The 23,311-nt window shown below is 49.0% G+C and overlaps 1 protein-coding gene across 1 annotated transcript in view; it reads left to right on the top strand.

The window, feature by feature from the left end:
- DDX56 (DEAD-box helicase 56) overlaps window positions 1–23,311 on the top strand; it is a 37,838-nt gene that overhangs the window by 1,565 nt on the left and 12,962 nt on the right. Inside the window, exons 2-9 of the mRNA XM_056571232.1 lie at window positions 2,360–2,521; window positions 2,904–3,058; window positions 3,141–3,311; window positions 4,012–4,102; window positions 8,016–8,257; window positions 9,049–9,189; window positions 15,691–15,804; window positions 15,925–16,019. Coding sequence (XP_056427207.1) covers window positions 2,360–2,521; window positions 2,904–3,058; window positions 3,141–3,311; window positions 4,012–4,102; window positions 8,016–8,257; window positions 9,049–9,189; window positions 15,691–15,804; window positions 15,925–16,019 — 1,171 coding nt within the window. The remainder of the gene's footprint in view (window positions 1–2,359; window positions 2,522–2,903; window positions 3,059–3,140; window positions 3,312–4,011; window positions 4,103–8,015; window positions 8,258–9,048; window positions 9,190–15,690; window positions 15,805–15,924; window positions 16,020–23,311) is intronic.

The raw sequence follows: 23,311 nt of genomic DNA, 5'->3' as shown, positions 1-23,311 counted from the left end.
TCAAATACCCACGATCGCGCTATGGGTAGGCAATCGGCCCCACTATATTACTAACTTCTGTTTAACCCCTTAAGGACCGGGCCATTTTTCATTTTTGCACTTTAGTTTTTTCCTCCTCACCTTCTAAAACTCATAACGCTTTCAGTTTTCCACTTACAGACCTATATGAGGGCTTGCTTTTTGTGCCACCAATTTACCAATTTAACTTTGTAGTGACATCAATTATTTCATCAAAATATCTACGACGAAACCAGAAGAAAAATATTTGTGGGGCAAAATTTCATAAAATGCCATTTTGTAACTTGGGGGCTTCCAATTCTACGCAGTGCACTTTACGGTAAAAATGACACCTTATCATTATTCTGTAGGTCCATACGGGTAGGAAGATACCTAACTTATATAGATTTTATTTTACTACCTAAAAAAAATTATAACTACATGCACCAAAATGAGTATGTTTAAATTGTCCTTTTCTGACCCTTATAACTTTTTTATTTTTCTGTATACGTGGACGTATGAGGGCTCATTTTTTGCGCCGTAATCTGAAGTTTTTATCGGTACTATTTTTGTTTTGATTAGACTCTATCACTTTTTATACAAAAATATGCAATTCTGGAATTTGGTATTTTTTTTATGTTTAATTAATGTTATATTTTTATAGTTTGGACATTTTATGCACACGCTGATACCACATATGTTTATTTTTATGTTTACATATTTTTTATATGGAATTTGGGAAAAGGGGGTTATTCAAACTTTTGCTATGGAAGGGGTTAATGAGTGTTTTTTATTTTTTTACTTTTATTAAACTTTTATTTTTTTACACTTTTAGTCCCCTTACGGGACTTTTAGGAGGAATCATTAGATTCCTCATACAGATCAATGTAGTTCCATAGAACGACATTGATCTTTGTGCTCTGCGCTCGCTGGTTCAGCCAGGCTTTATCAATTTTACAGCTGGGGCCAGCCCTCCGGCTACCTCAGAAATGGATTGCTCCCCCACGATTGCGCTGCGGTAGGGTGATCCACCCCACTGGACCACCAGGGACTGGTTAAAGGTCCCTTTAGATGCCGCGGTCAGCTTTGACCGCGGCAATCTAAAGGGTTAATAGCCTGCCGTGGCAATCGCCATGTGTCGGCTATTAACAGCAGCCCCCAGCTACAGGAATCAGCTGAGGGCCGGCTGGTATGGCCAGCACCATACACCACTTGCCATCTCAGGATGAGCCGGTTCGTCCTGAGATGGCAACTGGTTAATGGACTCTTTAGACATCGCTATCAGCGGCAATCTAAAGAATTTAATAGCCGGCCAGGGCGTTCATCACATGCTGGCTATTAGCGGCGACCCTCAGCTACTGTAATCAGCTGAAGGCTGCCCGGTATGGTGTGGGCTTGAGTCAGGACCCTGCACCATGACGTGTATATATGGGTTGTTAGGGGTTAAATAGCAGAGATCAGAGTTGTCTCTGATCCTGGCCGCAGACATTCACTGATGTTGGTGCAGACTCGGATACCTGCATGTACTGCGGATGTCCATAAGTGGCTCAGAAGAAATCACCATAAAGCCATAGATTCCTCCATTACTGGTAGCCTCACATATAGAAAACTATAGAGAACATGAGCCCGTAGTGTTTTGCTCTTGTATATAGTGTCATAGGGCTGTACAGCAGTCCTGACGATAATATATTTATAGACAGGAGTATTCGGACTAAAACAAAAAAACCCATATGCAAGAGTGCGGGGTCCCCTTTTAAACAGACAGAAGTATTACAGAACAGTGAATTATTTTCGGCATTCGTCCGGCTTGTTATATGGACTGAGGAGGTATTTGGTTAATAGTGTGGAAGATTTTCCCAGCATAAACGCCTAACTTGGTGTGAACACAAATTAAAGGGGTTCTCTGGTAAAAACAATCTTATCCCCTATCCACAAGGAATCTTCAGAACAGGACTCCGACTTTTAGAGATATCGTGTGCTGCAAAGGGTAAACCTTTCGATCTGCCCGCTCTCCTGATACATTGATTTCTGTCAACACTTTCCTCACCATGAAAGAGCAGTCCTGAAGGTCCATTTCTTACAATCTGCTTTTTCAGTGGACTTAGACGTTCCAACATTATTATTAATCATTGAATGCAATCATTTCCCCCAACTTGTGGCTCGCCAACAGTTGCAAAACTACAATGTTCAGCATGCCCCGGCTGTCAGGACATTCTGGAATTATAGAGCCATGGGTTTGGGGATCCCTGGAAGTATTCATTACAGCTTACATGGGGAGGGCTGACAATTCCTCTTTAAAGTTACTGGCTGTAGGTTACCTTGCTCCTGATCGATCTTACTCACTTGTGTATTATTTCTATAGGCCGTTGCAGATTTAGGATGGGCAAAGCCAACATTAATTCAAGAGAAGTCCATTCCACTGGGCATGGAAGGCAAAGACCTACTGGCACGAGCAAGGACTGGGTCGGGTAAAACTGCAGCCTATGCCATACCTATAATACAGAACCTTCTACAGTCCAAAATAGTATGTAAACAACAGTATCCTGCTAGATTTAATCTGTTCCTTAAAGGGGTACTCTGCCCCTAGACATCTTATCCCCTATCCAAAGGAGGGGACCTCCGCAATCTCCCTGCTGCACCCGGTGTTCGTTTAGAGCTTTGTGACATCATGATCACGCCCCCTCAATGCAAGTCTATAGGAGGGGGCGTGGCTGTGACATCAGGAACCTCCGCTCCGTGCACTGGATGTCTGGGGTGCCGCAGCCGAGATCGTGGGGGTCCCCCGCAATCAGATCTTTTATCCCTTTTCCTTTGGATAGGGGATAATATGTCTAGGGGCGGAGTACCCCTTTAAGTTTGGTATTGCATAATGTGTGTTGGGCACTTACCTTATCTTCTTTATTCAGACTGTCTCTGAACAGGCCGTAAGAGTTCTCATCCTCGTACCTACCAGGGAACTTGGCCACCAGGTTCAACAAATGGCCCGACAGCTGACAACTTACTGTGCCCGAGATATTAAAATTGCCGACATTTCCGGTCAGGCAGATATTTCTGCACAGAGGTGAGAATTAGTCATTGAATTACTATATGTCATTACAAAGCCGTGCGTCCATTTTTGCTAACACGAGATCTGTCTCATTCAGACCAATCCTGATGGAGAAGCCGGACATTGTGGTCGGTACGCCATCTCGAGTATTGATTCACATGAACCAGAAGACCCTGTGCTTACGGGAGAGCCTCCAGGCATTGGTGATCGATGAAGCCGACCTGATCTTCTCATTTGGCTTTGAAGAAGATTTAAAAAGTTTATTATGGTGAGTGGAATAGTTCTGGACCATGTGTGGTTATGTAAGGGGTAGTTCTCACCTCTGCTGCCCACACTCTGTCCAGTCTGTCAGTATGCGCAGTCACCAGGGTGGCAAATCAGAAGGGAGTTAATGGAGGGATGTGGCCCCATGTAGGCGGGATCATGTATGAGCGTCCTGTTGCTTCTTCGGCCGCACCAATTTGTATACACTAAAGTGCCCTCTCACAGCCGCAACACAGTTGCTGTACCACTCCCACTGAGCCTGACTGAGGGCCCCTCTAGCTGTGCTTTAGTCTCTGGGGAGCTGACATATTGGGAGACTGGAGTTGTACTAGTCGGGTCAGCTGCACTATAGACTGAGAGGTGCTCTGCAGCTGGTGCAGAACTACAACTCACAGCATTCCCTGCCAGGTTATGCTCAGAGTTATAGCTCTACACTAGTGCCACAGGTTGTAGATTAATGCTATATGTATTCCCATTGCTCAGTATGGGACACGTGGTGCTGCGGGCATCCGTGCACAAGCCATGCCCCCAACTGTAGGCTATGCCAACCCTCATTTTCGGTGCATATTTTCTGATTGCATCATTTTCTGCCGATAATTTTCTGTTGCCAAAATGTAGGTGCATCCTTAGTAATGTGTATAATACATGCCTACGTGTTATCTGTATCATTAGTTTATTTATTTTTGTTTTTTCTATCTTTTCAGCCAACTTCCTAATATCTACCAGTCATATCTCATGTCTGCCACATTCAATGAGGATGTCCAGGCCTTGAAGGAGCTTGTGCTGCACAATCCGGTAAGACCTAAAAGAGAAAACCTTGCACTCCTAACCCCTTACTCCAGTACTGAGGTACTCCAGTGAAAACCTTTTTTTCTTTTAAATCAACTGGTGCCAGAAAGTTAAACATATTTGTAAATTACTTCTATTAAAAAATCTTCCAGTACTTATTAGCTGCTGAATGCTACAGAGGAAATTCCTTTCTTTTTGGAACACTGATGACATCACGAGCACAGTGCTCTCTGCTGACATCTCTGTCCATTTTAGCAACCGTGCATAGCAGATGTATGCTAAGGGCAGCATGGTGGCTCAGTGGTTAGCACTGCTGCCTTGCAGTGCTGGGGACTTGGGTTCACATCCCACTAAGGACAACAATAAATAAATAAAGACTTATTATTATAATAATAACGTCAGCAGAGAGCACTGTGCTCGTGATGTCATCAGAGAGCATTCCAAAAAGAAAAGAATTTCCTCTGTAGTATTCAGCAGCTAATAAGTACAGGAAGGATTAAGATTTTTTAATAGAAGCAATTTACAAATCTGTTTAACTTTCCGGAGCCAGTTGATTTAAAAGAAAAAAGGTTTTCACCGGAGTACCCCTTTAAGGACGAAGAGTGTACAGGTATGCCCTTACGTCCTGGTACTTAAGGACCAAGGGCGTACCTGTACACCCTGATCCCGTTACCGGGGTTTGAAGTGAGCTCATGAGCTGGCAGCACCTGGCTGCAAGCGTTTAACCCCTTAACGACATAGGATGTAAATGTACCTCATGGTGTGGTGGTACTTAACGCACCATGACGTACATTTACGTTATGAACATGACCGCGAGCAGCGGACCGGTGCTCGCATCATGCACAGCAGGTCTCGGCTGCTGTCAGCAGCCAGGGACCCTGTCGGTAATGGCGGACATCAGCGATTGCACTGATGTAGCCATTAACCCCTCAGATGCTGTGATCAATAGAGATCATGGCATCTGCAGCAGTTAAAATGGATCTGGACATCTGTAATGGTGGACGGAGGTCCCCTCCCCTTCCTCTGTCCGTCTCCAGGGGTCATCTGCTCTGGTCTGAGATCGAGGAGACCAGAGCAGAAGATAGCCGATAACACTGATCAGTGGTATGCCCTATGCATAGCACTGAACAGTATTGGCAATCAGAATAAGAAGGAACAGGTAGCTCAACAGATATGAATACAGATTCTAACGAGTACAGGTAAAAGGTTATGTACCCTATACAACCTCAATATAATGACAGGATAAAGGAGAAAGTTACCGTTCAAGTGATTGCAATAGTCTCCTATGGGGACAAAAGTGTAAAAACTAATAAACATATTTGGTATCACCGCATGCGTAAATGTTTGAACTATCAAAATATAATGTAAATTATCCCGTATGGTAAACAGCATGAACGTGTAAAAAAAATTAAAATTAAATTAAAAAAAAAGTCCAAAATTGCTTTTTTGTCACATTATATTCCCAATTTTTTGTAATTAACTTATTAAACGTTTTATATACGCAAATGTAGTATCAATAAAAAGTACAGATCACGGTGAAAAAAAAATGAGCCCTCATACTGCCGCTTATACTGAAAAATTAAAAAGTTATAGGTCTTCAAAATAGAGGGATTTTAAACGTACTAATTTGGTTGATAGAACACTTCCTTCCTTCCTCCTTTGATAGAACACGCTCCTCCTTCCTTCCTCCTTTTGATAGAACACGCTCCTCCTTCCTTCCTTCCTCCTTTTGATAGAACACGCTCCTCCTTCCTTCCTCCTTTGATAGAACACGCTGCTCCTCCTTCCTTCCTCCTTTTGATAGAACACGCTCCTCCTTCCTTCCTCCTCCTTTGATAGAACACGCTGCTCCTCCTTCCTTCCTCCTTTTGATAGAACACGCTCCTCCTTCCTTCCTCCTTTTGATAGAACACGCTCCTCCTTCCTTCCTTCCTTCCTCCTTTGATAGAACACGCTCCTCCTTCCTTCCTCCTTTTGATAGAACACGCTCCTCCTTCCTTCCTTCCTCCTTTTGATAGAACACGCTCCTCCTTCCTTCCTCCTTTGATAGAACACGCTGCTCCTCCTTCCTTCCTCCTTTTGATAGAACACGCTCCTCCTTCCTTCCTCCTCCTTTGATAGAACACGCTGCTCCTCCTTCCTTCCTCCTTTTGATAGAACACGCTCCTCCTTCCTTCCTCCTTTGATAGAACACGCTCGTCCTTCCTTCCTCCTTTGATAGAACACGCTCCTCCTTCCTTCCTCCTTTTGATAGAACACGCTCGTCCTTCCTTCCTTCCTCCTTTTGATAGAACACGCTCCTCCTTCCTTCCTCCTTTGATAGAACACGCTCCTCCTTCCTTCCTTCCTCCTTTTGATAGAACACGCTCCTCCTTCCTTCCTCCTTTTGATAGAACACGCTCCTCCTTCCTTCCTCCTTTGATAGAACACGCTGCTTCTCCTTCCTTCCTCCTTTTGATAGAACACGCTCCTCCTTCCTTCCTCCTTTGATAGAACACGCTCGTCCTTCCTTCCTCCTTTGATAGAACACGCTCGTCCTTCCTTCCTCCTTTGATAGAACACGCTCCTCCTTCCTTCCTCCTTTTGATAGAACACGCTCGTCCTTCCTTCCTCCTTTTGATAGAACACGCTCCTCCTTCCTTCCTCCTTTGATAGAACACGCTCCTCCTTCCTTCCTTCCTCCTTTTGATAGAACACGCTCCTCCTTCCTTCCTCCTTTGATAGAACACGCTCGTCCTTCCTTCCTCCTTTTGATAGAACACGCTCCTCCTTCCTTCCTCCTTTGATAGAACACGCTCGTCCTTCCTTCCTCCTTTGATAGAACACACTCGTCCTTCCTTCCTCCTTTTGATAGAACACGCTCCTCCTTCCTTCCTTCCTTCCTCCTTTTGATAGAACACGCTCCTCCTTCCTTCCTCCTTTGATAGAACACGCTCCTCCTTCCTTCCTCCTTTTGATAGAACACGCTCCTCCTTCCTTCCTTCCTCCTTTTGATAGAACACGCTCCTCCTTCCTTCCTTCCTTCCTCCTTTTGATAGAACACGCTCCTCCTTCCTTCCTTCCTTCCTCCTTTTGATAGAACACGCTCCTCCTTCCTTCCTTCCTCCTTTTGATAGAACACGCTCCTCCCTCCTCCCTCCTTTTGATAGAACACGCTCCTCCTTCCTTCCTCCTTTTGATAGAACACGCTCCTTCCTCCTTTTGATAGAACACGCTCCTCCTTCCTTCCTCCTTCCTTCCTCCTTTTGATAGAACACGCTCCTCCCTCCTCCCTCCTTTTGATAGAACACGCGCCTCCTTCCTTCCTCCTTTTGATAGAACACGCTCCTCCTTCCTTCCTCCTTTTGATAGAACACGCTCCTCCTTCCTTCCTCCTTTTGATAGAACACGCTCCTCCTTCCTTCCTCCTTTTGATAGAACACGCTCCTCCTTCCTTCCTCCTTTTGATAGAACACGCGCCTCCTTCCTTCCTCCTTCCTTCCTCCTTTGATAGAACACGCTCCTCCTTCCTTCCTCCTTTTGATAGAACACGCGCCTCCTTCCTTCCTCCTTCCTTCCTCCTTTTGATAGAACACGCTCCTCCTTCCTTCCTCCTTCCTTCCTCCTTTTGATAGAACACGCTCCTCCCTCCTCCCTCCTTTTGATAGAACACGCGCCTCCTTCCTTCCTCCTTTTGATAGAACACGCTCCTCCTTCCTTCCTCCTTTTGATAGAACACGCTCCTCCTTCCTTCCTCCTTTTGATAGAACATGCTCCTCCTTCCTTCCTCCTTTTGATAGAACACGCGCCTCCTTCCTTCCTCCTTCCTTCCTCCTTTGATAGAACACGCTCCTCCTTCCTTCCTCCTTTTGATAGAACACGCGCCTCCTTCCTTCCTCCTTCCTTCCTCCTTTGATAGAACACGTTCCTTCTTCCTTAGGTTACCCTGAAGCTGGAGGAGTCCCAGTTACCAGACAGCTCTCAACTCACACAGTATCATATCCAGTGCGAAGAGGAGGACAAGTTTCTTTTGCTTTATACCCTTCTGAAACTCTGCCTCATCCGCGGGAAGACCATTATCTTTGTGAATGAGGTGGAAAGAAGTTATCGGCTCAAACTCTTCCTCGAGCAGTTCAGTATCCCGTCCTGTGTGCTCAACTCGGAGCTGCCAGTGCACTCACGGTAAGCCCCAGGATTGGCTGCTGTTGTCCATTGGTAGTGTTTGTTATTGCAACTTCACTCTGAGCTGAAAGATCAGACATTGGGTGGGAAGGCGGTGGGGACTCAGTAATGATTGGACATGTTGGATTTTAGCATGCTCCATCGTTTGTTCTCAAGGGATTTATCCAGTGTTTCCCAGCCAGTGTGCCTCCAGCTGTTGCAAAACTACAACTCCCAGCATGCCCGGACAGCCAGAGGCTGTCCGGGCATGCTGGGAGTTGTAGTTTTGCAACAGCTGGAGGCCCACTGGCTGGGAAATACTATATATCAAGTTAATATGCTGGTGGCAGAGGAGTCTGGCAGTAGCTTATTCCCTTCTACACATAAACACATGCATTTCCCCAACAGTTATCGAAGGTGTATGAGCACCTCTAGTGGCCATTATTAGAGATGAGCGAACTTACAGTAAATTTGATTCGTCAAGAACTTCTCGGCTCGGCAGTTGATGACTTTTCCTGCATAAATTAGTTCAGCCTTCAGGTGCTCCGGTGGGCTGGAAAAGGTGGATACAGTCCTAGGAGACTCTTTCCTAGGACTGTATCCACCTTTTCCAGCCCACCGGAGCACCTGAAGGCTGAACTAATTTACGCAGGATAAGTCATCAACTGCCGAGCCGAGAAATTTGTGACGAATCGAATTTACTGTAAGTTCGCTCATCTCTAGCCACTGTTACGTGCATTAATCTTAATGATGCGATGGTTCATAAACATGAATTCCATAAAATGATACCTTGTATTCTGTTTATTTTGCAGGTGTCATATCATTGGACAGTTTAACCAGGGATTCTACGATTATATTATTGCATCAGATGAACGTGCCTTATCTCAAGGGGGCGAGAAACAAAAGAAACAGGCTGGAAAGAAAAAGGGTGCAAAAAAGGCAAAAACAGAGAAGTAAGAGAGCACCTATGCTATTTCCTTTGTATATTTACGCATGCTACTCATTCTGGTGACTGTGGCCATGTTATTATGATTTTATCTGCTCCTTCCTATGTGTGAAGCATCTTACTCTATACCCGCTGTGGGTGCAGTCAGAGGACAAGACCACCTCCTTTCCTCGCCTTAAAGGACAAGTATCATGGTAAAAAAACGTATCCCCTATCTGAGGGATAGGGGATAAGCTTTAGATTGCGGGGGTCCGAGCGCTGGGGCCCGCCTGCGATATCATGTTTAGAGCCCCTGCTCTCCTTCACAGTGGCACGTCACGACCCCCCGCCCGAAGCGGGGCCCGCCACGCCCCCTCCATATAGCTATGGGAGAGCTGTTGGGCAATCTTCGGCTCTCCCATAGAACTATATGGAGGGGGCATGGTGGCCCCCGCTTTTGGCAGGGGTCATTACGCGCCACTGTGAAGGAGAGCAGGACCACAGGGCTCGGACCCCCCGTGATCTAAAACCTATCCCCTATCCTTCGAATAGGGGATACGTTTTTTTTACCATTTTACATGTCTTTTAAACTCACTCAGTCTCTGTATAGTATTTTAACCACTTAAGGACCAAGCCCATTTTCACCTTAACCCCTTAAGGACGGGTTTTTTTTTCCGTTTTTGCATTTTCGTTTTTTGCTCCTTGCCTTTAAAAAATCATAACTCTTTCAATTTTGCACCTAAAAATCCATATGATGGCTTTTTTTTGCGCCACCAATTCTACTTTTTAATGACGTCAGTCATTTTGCCCAAAAATCTACGGTGAAACGGGAAAAAAAAATCATTGTGCGACAAAATTGAAAAAAAAACAAAAAACGCAGTTTTGTAACTTTTGGGGGCTTCCGTTTCTACGTAGTAAATTTTTCGGTAAAAATGACACCTTATCTTTATTCTGTAGGTCCATACGATTAAAATGATACCCTACTTATATAGGTTGGATATTGTCGTACTTCTGGAAAAAATCATAACTACATGCAGGAAAATTAATATGTTTAAAATTGTCATCTTCTGACCCCTATAACTTTTTTATTTTTCTGTATATGGGGCGGTATGAGGGCTCATTTTTTGCGCCGTGATCTGAAGTTTTTAACGGTAAAATTTTTGCATTGATAGGACTTATTGATCGCTTTTTATTCATTTTTAAATGATATAAAAAGTGACCAAAAATGCACTATTTTGTACTTTGGAATTTTTTTGCGCGCACGCCATTGACCGAGCGGTTTAATTAATGATATATTTTTATAATTCGGACATTTTCGCACGCGGTGATACCATATATGTTTGTTTTTATTTACACTGTTTTTTTTTTTTTTATTGGAAAAGGGGGGTGATTCAAACGTTTAATAGGGGAGGAGTTAAATGATCTTTATTCACTTTTTTTTTTCACTTTTTTTTTTGCAATGTTCTAGCTCCCATAGGGACCTATAACACTGCACACACTGATCTCTTGTGCTCCCATAGGGACCTATAACACTGCACACACTGATCTCTTATACTGATCATTGTTATCCCATAGGGACCTATAACACTGCACACACTGATCTTCTATGTTGATCACTGGTTTCTCATAGGAAACCAGTGAACAACGATTCTGCCGCATGACTGCTCATGCCTGGATCTCAGGCACTGAGCAGTCATTCGGCGATCGGACAGCGAGGAGGCAGGTAGGGGCCCTCCCGCTGTCCTGTCAGCTGTTCGGGATGCCGCGATTATCCGCGGCTATCCTGACTGAGCTAGCCGGGAACTTTCGGTTTCGCTTTTAGCCGCTAAAGGGTTAATAGCGCGCGGCGCCGCGATCGGCGCTGCACGCTATTAGAGGCGGGTCCCGGCTTCACTATGACGCCGGGCCCGCCGTGATATGACGCGTGGTTACTGTGTACCCCGCGTTATATCAGGAGAGCAGGACCAAGGACGTACCGGTACTTCCTTGGTCCTTAAGGGGTTAAGGACCAGGCCAATTTTATTTTTGCGTTTTTAGTTTTTTCCTCCTCCGCCTTCTAAAATCCATAACTCTTTTATATTTCCATCTACAGACTCATATAAGGGCTTATTTTTTTGCATGACCAATTGTACTTTGTAATGAAACCTCTCATTTTACCATAAAATGTACGGCGAACCCCAAAAAAAATTTTTTTTAGGGAGGAAATGTAAATGAATGTGTTTCCCCGAAAATAAACCCTACCCCGAAAGTAAGTAGTATTATCAGGGTGGGCTGCAATATAAGCCCTACCCCGAAAATAAGACCCAGGCCAGGGGTAATCAACTGGCAGACCGCGGTCCAGATCCGGACCGTGGCTGCCAGTAATGCCCACAGAACCGACCAAACACCCCGCCCCCGGTCACCCCCCGCCCTCCTTTGGCTGGTCCCATATCTATCTATCTATCTTACACCTTCATACCGTACGGAAGCTGCAGCGGGACCTCCTTTTGTTGCTTAGCAGCTGGGGCAGCGACGCTGTCACTTTAAAACGTCGGCGCGTTTGCACGGCCGACGTCACGGACGTGTCCCTGCCCCCGACTGCTAAGCAACAGAAGGAGGTCCCACCACCGCTGAGAGCTGCAGCTTCCGTACGGTATGAAGGTGTAAGGTACGGTAGTTTATTATGGCAGAGGGGTGGGGGGCACTGTAGGAGTGTGGAGGACGACGGGCGAAGGGGAGGATATGGGGGCTGTAGCAGTGTGGAGGATGGGGGGGGCTGTAGCAGTGTGGAGGATGGGGGGGGGGGGCTGTAGCAGTGTGGAGGATGGGGGGGGGGGCTGTAGCAGTGTGGAGGATGGGGGGTGGGGGGCTGTAGCAGTGTGGAGGATGGGGGGGGGGCTGTAGCAGTGTGGAGGATGATGGGGGGGGGCTGTAGCAGTGTGGAGGATGATGGGGGGGGCTGTAGCAGTGTGGAGGATGATGGGGGGGGGGGCTGTAGCAGTGTGGAGGATGGGGGGGGGGGCGGCTGTAGCAGTGTGGAGGATGGGGGGGGGCTGTAGCAGTGTGGAGGATGGGGGGGGGGGCTGTAGCAGTGTGGAGGATGGGGTGGGGGGCTGTAGCAGTGTGGAGGATGGGGGGGGGGCTGTAGCAGTGTGGAGGATGGGGGGGGGGGCTGTAGCAGTGTGGAGGATGGGGGGGGGCTGTAGCAGTGTGGAGGATGGGGGGGGCTGTAGCAGTGTGGAGGATGGGGGGGGCTGTAGCAGTGTGGAGGATGGGGGGGGGGCTGTAGCAGTGTGGAGGATGGGGGGGGGGGGGGCTGTAGCAGTGTGGAGGATGGGGGGGGGGGCTGTAGCAGTGTGGAGGATGGGGGGGGGGGGCTGTAGCAGTGTGGAGGATGGGGGGGGGGGGGCTGTAGCAGTGTGGAGGATGGGGGGGGGCTGTAGCAGTGTGGAGGATGGGGGGGGGCTGTAGCAGTGTGGAGGATGGGGGGGGGCTGTAGCAGTGTGGAGGATGGGGGGGGGCTGTAGCAGTGTGGAGGATGGGGGGGGGCTGTAGCAGTGTGGAGGATGGGGGGGGGCTGTAGCAGTGTGGAGGATGGGGGGGGGGGCTGTAGCAGTGTGGAGGATGGGGGGGGGGGCTGTAGCAGTGTGGAGGATGGGGGGGGCTGTAGCAGTGTGGAGGATGGGGGGGGCTGTAGCAGTGTGGAGGATGGGGGGGGGGCTGTAGCAGTGTGGAGGATGGGGGGGGGGCTGTAGCAGTGTGGAGGATGGGGGGGGGGGGCTGTAGCAGTGTGGAGGATGGGGGGGGGGGGGCTGTAGCAGTGTGGAGGATGGGGGGGGGGGGCTGTAGCAGTGTGGAGGATGGGGGGGGGGGCTGTAGCAGTGTGGAGGATGGGGGGGGGGGGCTGTAGCAGTGTGGAGGATGGGGGGGGGGGGGCTGTAGCAGTGTGGAGGATGGGGGGGGGCTGTAGCAGTGTGGAGGATGGGGGGGGGCTGTAGCAGTGTGGAGGATGGGGGGGGGCTGTAGCAGTGTGGAGGATGGGGGGGGGCTGTAGCAGTGTGGAGGATGGGGGGGGGGCTGTAGCAGTGTGGAGGATGGGGGGGGGGCTGTAGCAGTGTGGAGGATGGGGGGGGGCTGTAGCAGTGTGGAGGATGGGGGGGGGGCTGTAGCAGTGTGGAGGATGGGGGGGGGCTGTAGCAGTGTGGAGGATGGGGGGGGGCTGTAGCAGTGTGGAGGATGGGGGGGGGGGGCTGTAGCAGTGTGGAGGATGGGGGGGGGGGGCTGTAGCAGTGTGGAGGATGGGGGGGGGGGGCTGTAGCAGTGTGGAGGATGGGGGGGGGGGGCTGTAGCAGTGTGGAGGATGGGGGGGGGGGGCTGTAGCAGTGTGGAGGATGGGGGGGGGGCTGTAGCAGTGTGGAGGATGGGGGGGGGGCTGTAGCAGTGTGGAGGATGGGGGGGGGGGGGCTGTAGCAGTGTGGAGGATGGGGGGGGGGGGGCTGTAGCAGTGTGGAGGATGGGGGGGGGGGCTGTAGCAGTGTGGAGGATGGGGGGGGGGGCTGTAGCAGTGTGGAGGATGGGGGGGGGGGCTGTAGCAGTGTGGAGGATGGGGGGGGGCTGTAGCAGTGTGGAGGATGGGGGGGGGGCTGTAGCAGTGTGGAGGATGGGGGGGGCTGTAGCAGTGTGGAGGATGGGGGGGGGGTGCGGCATCCTCCACACTTCTGCAGTCCCCCTCATTAATAAATAAGCCCTAGTGTGTTTTTTTGGGACTAAAATTAATATAAGACCCGGGCTTATTTTCGGAGAAACACGGTAGATAGTTTTATATTATTGTACTGCTTAAAAAAAAATCTAAAACTTTTTGTACAAAATCAGTAATCTAAAATCTCCCTATTTTGACCACCTATAACTTTTTCATTTTTCCGTATATAGGGCGGTATCAGGGCTAATTTTTTGCTCCATCATCTGTACTTTTTATTGATACCACATTTGCATATATAAAACTTTTAGATAATTTTTTTATTCATTTTTTTTTTTAATAAAATGTGACAAAAAAGCAGCATTTTTGGACTTTTTATTTTTTACGTTTACGCCGTTCACCGTACAGGATCATTAACATTATATTTTGATAGTTCGGACATTTACACATGCGGTGATACCAAATATGTTTATAAAAAAAAAAAAATTACGCTTATTGGGGGTAAAATGGGAAAAATTGACAATTTTCATTTTTATTGGGAGGGAATTTTTCACCTTTTTATTTACACTTTTTATGTCCCCGTAGGGGACTATCTATAGCAATCATTTGTTCAGTGCTATGCATAGGACATAAAACTGATTAGTATTATCGGCTATATCCTGCTCTGGTCTGCTCTATCTCGGCGGAGGCAGGTGAGGGGACCTCCACCCGCCATTACAGATGATCGGATCGTCGCGGCAGCGCTGCGGGTGATCCGATCATCTATTTTAACATACACATTGCCGCAATCTGTACTGATCACTGCATCTGAGGGTTAATGGCGGACAGCCGTGCGATCGCGGATGTCGGCCATTACTGGCGGGTCCCAGGCTGCTACTGCTAGCAGCCGGAACCTGCAGTGTATGACGCGAGCACCGCTCGGATGCTCGTGGTCATACACAGGACGTATATGTACGTCCTGGTGTGCAAAGTAACGCCAAACCAGGACGTACATTTACGTCCGTGGTAGTTAAGGGGTAAATGTGATCCATTTGTCACTCTTTATACTCCCCTTTCCTTTTTCTTCAGCCTTGATCCATTTATGGACCTTTTATGATTTGCTGTACACATTTAAAAGGTCTTTCTGACAGTAGAAAAAGAGGGTGTGCTGCCCCCTCCCCTAATACAATTCCACTCTTCTCCATGGACTAGGTCTGGTATTGGAGCTTATCCCCATTTACTTAAATGAGCCTGTGCTTCAGTGCCGGAAACAGCCTACTTGCTAAAAATGGCACTGTTTCTGGAAAGAAAAATAGGCAGCCTATTGTTTCTAATCTCTAACAGCACCTTGACATAAAGGGATCTGCCATATGGCACTTTGCTGGCCTGGATTTAGGAGCTGAGCTTGCATCATAATTCCAATTCTGGACATTTTACACCTTAAGATGCCACAGTCAAATGCTAATGTGGCATCTGTGTAGGTAGGGAGAGGGGGGCACCTTCTTACACTCTATTGGGCCCTCTCCTGTATAGAGAAAACAAATATTTCAGCATTCTTAACCGGTTGCCCTCTAAGGATGAGCCGTCACACGCAGGTAGCAGGTACAGACACTATATTATGAACTACACTAACTTTACAGCCCCTGTAGCAAAGTCAAATAAAAAAAATTCCTGGAATACCCCTTTAATGGTGTCTATAGGTGAAAATAGGCTGCATACTTTTTTTGAAATAATAATGACCCCTTATTTTTTATGACTGTTCTTTTCAGACCATGAATCCTTTTTTACTGGTGATTATATACATACTAGTTCTCTTTTGGATATATATTAGGTTTGTCATTGCGTCTTTTCAGCTGTTGCATTTTGTCTTTTTAGAGGCCACGACAGCGAGTATGGAGTATCTCGGGGAATAGACTTTCAGAATGTTTCCACGGTCTTAAATTTTGACTTTCCCTTGTCCGTAGACTCTTATATCCACCGTGCTGGAAGGTACGTATAAGGGAGTCCTGTTTGCTGATTCTAGTTCTCCATATTCCCTCTTGTGCTTTTTTTTTTTTTTTTTCTTCTTCTTCTCATTTTATGACTCTCTTATCACCATTGTCATTCCAGGACAGCGCGTGCCAATAACCCAGGTGTGGCCCTTACATTCGTGGCACATACAGAACTTTCCCTTCTTAAAGATATTGAAGAGGCTCTAGGTGGAGGTATTTAGATTACTGTTACAGTTCATAGTATGTGTAACACTGTAAGATGTCACTAATTTGTCTGCATAGGTGGCGAGTTCTGCTGATATCGGCATTGTTCATAGCTTACCTGTGAGTTAAAAATTTTTTGACATGTACCTAGAACAGTGTTTCCCAACCAGTGTGCCTCCAGATGCTGCAAAACTACAACTCCCAGCATGCCCGGACAGCCTTCGGCCACAACCCTGAAAGGAGTAATCTTCCCCTTACAGCGATAGGCTTCTGAAATGGCGGACTGAATCCACCGAGAAATGGTGGCCTTGGAAGCAGGTTGTCCCTTGTGACGACCTTCCGTAAGGACGAAATAGGAATCACACTGACGAAACAAAGAAGTGATGGAGAGATAAGACTGAACAGCCCGAACTACATCCAGCTTGTGTAGTAAGCGCTCCTTAGGATGAGAAGGAGCAGGACGGGAGGACAATGTCCTCATTGAGATGAAAGGCCGAGACCACCTTAGGCAAAAAGGAAGGATCTGGCTGGAAAACAACCTTGTCCTGGTGGATCACCAGAAACGGAGAACGGCAGGAAAGAGCTGTCAATTCAGACACCCTCCGGATGGAGGTGATAGCAACAAGAACTCAACTGGGAAGCGGACTTCCTCAGTCGGTCCTCACCCGACCCCGGCGAGTGGTCTCTACATCCAGATGTCTTCGCGCAACTCTGCGACCTCTGGGGAATTCCGTACGTGGACCTCTTTGTGTCCCGGCACAATCGGAAGATCCTTCCTTTTGTGTCCAGGTCCCGGGACCCTCAGGCTCTGGCCGTGGATGCCCTAGTGATTCCTTGGGCGGGGTTTGCCCTACCCTATCTGTTCCCTCCTCTTCCGCTCCTTCCCAGGGTGCTGAGGAAGCTCAAGGCAGAGGACGTCCCCGCCATTCTGGTAGCTCCCAGATTGGCCCCGAAGGTCGTGGTACGCCGACGTAGTCAGGCTCCTGGACGACACTCCACTGCGCCTTCCGCTCTGTCCGGACCTGCTCTCTCAGGGTCCTCTTTGCCACCCCAATTTACAGTCGCTGCATTTGACGGCGTGGCAGTTGAGAAGTTGAGACCACGGTTTTGAGGGCCCGCAGGTTCTCTTCCCAAGTCATTCACACCATGTTCAAGACTCGTAAGCCCTCCTCCGCAAGAATTTACCACTGTACTTGGCGGTCTTATTTTCGTTGGTGGGAAGTTCAGGACTTCTCGGTTCCCCGTCTTCTGAGGTTGGAGCCTTGATGAGAAGGTCGTCCAGATAGGGTATCACCGAGATTCCCCTCGACCGTAACAGGCCCATCACTGGCGCAAGGATCTTCGTAAAGACCCGAGGAGCCGTGGCTAGACCAAAGGGGAGGGCTACGAATTGAAGGTGCCCCTCCGGCACTGCAAAGAGGAGGTGCCGATGATGGCATGGAAATATTGGCACATGAAGGTAGGCATCCTTGATGTCCACCGATGAAAGAAACTTCCCTTGTTCCACCACCGAACGGAGAGATTCCATTTGGAAGGGCGGATAAAAAGGTGACTGTTGAGACGCTTGAGGTCTAGGATTGGTCGCGCAGAACCGTCCTTCTTGGGGACCACAAAAAGATTGGAATAGAAACCCTGAAACCGTTCCCCTGGAGGAACGGGAACGACAACCCCCTGGAGAAGCAGAGACTGGAGAGCCGCTGTAATTGCTTCGCCAGAGGAGGAGACCGGGGGGCCCGGGATCTAAAAAAGCGATCCCTCGGAAGGGAGGCAAATTCGATTCGGTAACCGTTGGACGTGGTGTGAAGTGAGGCCCCCACCCGCGGTTTCTTCTCGGGTAGGAAGTAGTCTCTTGCTTTTTCGAGACATCTGGACCTCACACATTCATGACTCTTGGGTCATGGACGTGGTGTCCATGACCCAAGAGTCATGAATGTGTGAGGTCCAGATGTCTCGAAAAAGCAAGAGACTACTTCCTACCCGAGAAGAAACCGCGGGTAGGGGCTCACTTCATGCAGAAGTGGGTTTGCGGTTGCCTGATTTGGGCGCAAAACGGCCGGACCGGTTGGAGTCCAACTTCCAAGATGGGCGTGCACGGAACGAGGGAGGCTTCTTGTCCCGCGGGGGCGCCTGCCCGGACCCTTTGCTGGAGCCAGAGGTCTGAAAGGAAAAGGACTTCCTTTGGGAAGTAGGGTTAGCCTTATTTTGAGGTAACAAGGAACTCTTACCTCCCGTTGCCTCAGAGATAATCTCATCAAGGCGTTTGCCAAAAAGACGGGCACCCATAAAGGGAAGCTTTTGGGACCTGAGAGACCTTTTGGAAGCGGCATCCGCATACCAAGCTTTAAGCCACATAGAGCGGCGGAGAGCTAGGTGACCCACAGCAAAGGCAGAACAACGGGCTGACTGCATGGAAGCTGTGCACTGGAAGTCCCCAGCTTTAGAGCATTGGAGAGCCAGAGCAGATAGATCCTCTGGGGGGGATCCTGCTAAGAGATCCTGATGGAGCTTTTGGCACCACTCCGACAGAGCCTTGGACACCCATGTCGAGGCGAAGATGGGAAGAAGAGAAGAGCCAGCTGCTTCAGAGGCAAACTTCGCTAAGGATTCTACCTTCTTGTCAGTGGGATCCTTGAAGGCAGCAGCATCTGCCAGAGGCAGTGTAGCCGCCTTAGAGGTCTGGGAGATTGGTGGATCCACTGAGGGAGGGGAAACCACCTTAGTGACAAAGTCCTTGTCAAATGGATAACATTCTTTAATCGTCTTGATTCCCGGGAACCTCTTGTCTGGATGTTTCCATGCAGATTCCAGAATGTCGTCAGTCAGCGTGAGCGCTGAACCTTTGAGGTGCTGGCTTAGCATGATGAAAGGATTCTCCTGAATTGACATCCGAAGATCCTGGGTCCTCCTAAGTGAAAGGTGTCTCCAATGAGTTCACCGTTGCAATTGAGTCCGAGCGGTCCTCTGAGTCAGATGCCGGTTCGGAAGCCTCGTCCACCAGTTCACCAGGAGAATGTGAATGAGTAGAGGCAGTCCAGGAGGGGGGCAACCGTGACTGGGTACGCGGCTGTGGCGTGGCAGAGCGGCGACTCCGAGAACGTCCTCTGGAGGAGCGACGTTTGTGCCCAGATGATGGGGGGGTGGTGAACGCTCACGTCTACCTGAAGACTCAATGGAATAGTCAGACGAGGCACCCTTAATACGCTTGTGAGAGCGTGAAGTATGTGGAGATGAGGAGCGGGCCCTCTCAGAGGCCCTGCGCAGGGAAGACCCCTTCAAGGCGGACCACTTCCTGGGAGGCCTCAGCCACCGAACGGGAGACTTGGGTCAAGTCAGCCATATACTGGGTCAGGGAAGAAACCCAGGCTGGTGGAGCGGCTGAACCCACCAGAACCGAAAGGGCATCAGGGGGTACCAGAGGGTCTGGGGGAGCAGTGGAGCAGGCAAGGCAAGTGGGCTCGGTAGAGCCAGACATCTTGGTATTACAGTGCTTACAGACAAAATAAGTCACTGATGTTCCAGGTTTCTGTTTAGAGGGGGGAACAGCTCTGGGTACGGACATTATGAGAAAAAAGGACAGGAACTTTCTAACCCTAGTCTGTGTCCCCTGGCAGCTGCAGTGAGAACTGCTCCGTGCAGCTAGTGTGAGAGAACAGGCCAGCCAATAGCAGAGGGGGGGCGTGCCTGAAGCAGAGGCACTAATTAATTGACCCCCTTCTGACAAAAAATCGCGCCCACAGCGCTGATTGGAGGCTATTTGGCACCTCAGAAGAGCTCCGACAGCCCTGCGGGTGGAGCTAAGGAAGGCCGAGAAGAAACAGTAATGGCGCCCGCTCCTTGTCCCGAACGCACATGTCAGCCGCATATGCGCTCGGGGGGAACAGACCGGGCGGCCGATACGCCGGTAGAGACTGCCGGCGAAAGTAAGCCGCCGCAGGGAGCGCCCGGCCTGAACCAGCGCTGCAGCTGTCAGCCACATAAAAGGTGCTGGCGGAGAAAACTAAAGCAAGCCGGCGCGGAGAGCGCCCGGCCCGTACCAGTGCCGCGGCTGTCAGCCGCATATAAGGTGCTGCAGTTAAAACACCGTACCCCACACACACACACACACACACACACACACACACACACACACACACACACACACACACACACACACTAGTGAAAAACATATGCCCCCTCAGATGCCACTGCTCCCCCAGAATAAGGACCAGAATAAAAGCCCATCCCCAGTAAGCCAGCCTCATAACCTTAAAAGGTGGGCCAAAACAGGGGGTCTCCAGAAGTTGCAAGTCCGCACCTGAGGAGAAAACGGGGGGGAAAGTACTTGCCTCAGTCAGAAGAACTTACCTAATGAAGTCTTCAGTGAAGTCTTCATTCAACTTAGTTACCTGCATCACGCCGGGCTGCTATGCGCGAGCGAGGCGAGCAGGGAAATGGGGGGACTCGGACCCATGAGGTACCAACCCAAGCACTGACCGTTGGCGAGGGGGGGGGGGGGGGGGGGTGAACAGCGCATATATGCAATGTCTGTGCCCCCTTACTCACAATGGGGAAACAAGGAACCGGAGTCCCTGATTCCCCACCTGAAAAGAAAAAGGAATAAAAAAACTAACATGTCCCTATACTAGGAAAATAAAAAATCAGAACACCTGGTCTGGAGAAATCCAGACCATGTCCACCTCCTTCAGACACTAAGCTTAAACTGATTAGCTCAGAGCCTGAAGGCGGGTATATCCTGCTGGGAGGAGCTGACTTTTTTTATTACCATAGTGTCACACCTCCTAGAGACAGCAGCATACACACACGGTCTGTGTCCCCCAATGGAGCCGATAGAGAAACATTTTTTATTAAATCAACTGGTGCCAGAAAATTTAATAGATTTGTAAATTACTTCTATAAAAAAAAAATCTTGATTCTTCCAGTATTTATCAGCTGCTGTTATGATTCACAGGAAGTTCTTTTCTTTTTGAATTTCCTTTCTGCCTGACCACAGTGCTCTCTGTTGACACATCTGTCCATTTTAGGAACTGTCCAGAGCAGGGTAGGTTTTCTACGGGGATTTGCTCCTACTCTGGACAGTTCCTAAAATGGACAGAGGTGTCAGCAGAGAGCACTGTGGTCAGGCAGAAAGGAAATTCAAAAAGAAAAGAACTTCCTATGGATCATAACAGCAGTTAAGTACTGGAAGATTTTTTAATAGAAGTACTTTATAAATCTGTTTAACTTTCTGGCACCCGTTGATTTAACCCCTTAAGGACGCAGGATGTACTCAAACGGCCCCTTTTCCGAGTCCTTAAGGACTCAGGACGTTTGAGTACGTCCAGTCAAATCCCTGCCTCCCGCCGCTAGCTGGAGGGGAGCCGGTGCCCGATGCCTGCTGAAGTCGTTCAGCAGGCATCACGGCATATTGCCCAGGGGGGTCATTATGCAATTCAGTCCAGCGATCTGCGGCAGATTCCGGGTCAATCGGGTCTCCAGTGACCCGGTGACCCGGAATTACAGGCCGTCTCTGACGGCCCCGAACAGCCAGAGCCTGCAATGGGGTGAGGTGGCACTGGTGCCACCTCACGATCGCCCTGATTCGTCGGCAGGTTTCCCGGCCGACCAATCAGGGCGCCTGCTGCGGGTGTCACTCCCGCAACCCGCTCCACCCCTCTTCCAGAGGACGTCAGCGGGTGCGGGACGTGCACCCCGGGTGCTGGGGACCCCGATCCCCGGCGTTAATGTTGGGATCGGGGCCCCAGGAGCAGCGGCGACGACGACGAGGGACTGATGTGATGCGGCTGGATCGTTGGAGGTGAGTGACAGCCTCCTGCTGTTGCTTAGCAACAGCTCCCAGCATGCAAAAAGGGCATGCTGGGAGCTGTAGTTATGCAACAACAGGAGGCAGACCACCACAACTTATAACCTTATGGGCATGCTGGGACTTGTAGTTTGGCAACAGCTGGAGGCACATTTTTTCTATGGAAAAGTGTACCTTCAGCTGTTGTGTAACTACAACTCCCAGCTTGCACAAACAGCTAAAGTGCATGCTGGGAGTTGTAGTAGTGCATCTGCTGGTTGCATAACTACAACTCCCAGCATGGCTGTCGGTGACTGCTGGGAGTTGTAGTTTTGCAACAGCTGAAGGCACACTGAGTTATGTAGCAAACCAGTGTGTCTCCAGCTGTTGCATAACTACAGTCCCCAGCATCCCCAGCTAAAGTAGTATGCCTCCAGCTGTTGCATAACTACAAGACACAGCATTTCCTTCCGCTGTCCGTACATGCTGGGGGTTGTAGCTTTTGCAACAGCTGAAGGCACACTGAGTTTGTTACCAAACTCGGTGTTTCACAACCAGTGTGCCTCCAGCTGTTTCAAAACTACAACTCCCAGCATGCACTGATAGACCGTACATGCTGGGAGTTGTAGTTTTGCAACAGCTGGATGTCCCCCCCCCCCCCCCCCAATGTGAACGTACAGGGTACACTCACATGGGCGGAGGATTACAGTAAGTATCCGGCTGCAAGTTTGAGTTGCGGCAAATTTTCTGCCGCAGCTCAAACTGCCAGCGAGAAACTACTGTGAACCCCCCGCCCATGCGACTGTACCCTAAAAACACTACACTACACTAGCACAAAATAAAATAAAAAGTAAAAAACACTACATATACACATACCCCTATACAGCCCCCCTCCCCAATAAAAATGAAAAACGTCTGGTACGCCACTGTTTCCAAAATGGAGCCTCCAGCTGTTGCAAAACTACTCCCAGTATTGCCAGATAGCCACTGACTGTCCAGGCATGCTGGGAGTTTTACAACAGCTGGAGGCACCCTGTTTGGGAATCACTGGCGTAGAATACCCCTATGTCCACCCCTATGCAAGTCCCTAATTTAGGCCTCAAATGCGCATGGCGCTCTCACTTTGGAGCCCTGTCGTATTTCAAGGCAACAGTTAAGGGTCACATATGGGGTATCACCGTACTCGGGAGAAATTGTGTTACAAATTTTGGGGGGTATTTTCTGCTTTTACCCTTTTTAAAAATGTAAAATTTTTGGGAAAAGAAGCATTTTAGGTAAAAAAAAAATGTTTTTTTTTTTTTTTTTTACATATGCAAAAGTCGTGAATCACCTATGGGGTATTAAGGTTCACTTAACCCCTTGTTACGTTCCCCGAGGGGTCTAGTTTCCAAAATAGTATGCCATGTGGTTTTTTTTTGCTGTCCTGGCACCATAGGGGCTTCCTAAATGCGGCATGCCCCCAGAGCAAAATTTCCTTCAAAAAAGCCAAATGTGACTCCTTCTTTTCTGAGACCTGTAGTGC

This window comes from Hyla sarda, chromosome 4, assembly GCF_029499605.1.
Source record: "Hyla sarda isolate aHylSar1 chromosome 4, aHylSar1.hap1, whole genome shotgun sequence".
Classification (NCBI taxonomy): Eukaryota; Metazoa; Chordata; class Amphibia; order Anura; family Hylidae; genus Hyla; species Hyla sarda.
Note: the sequence above shows the minus strand (reverse complement) of the source record. Positions and strands in the feature narration are given on the sequence as shown.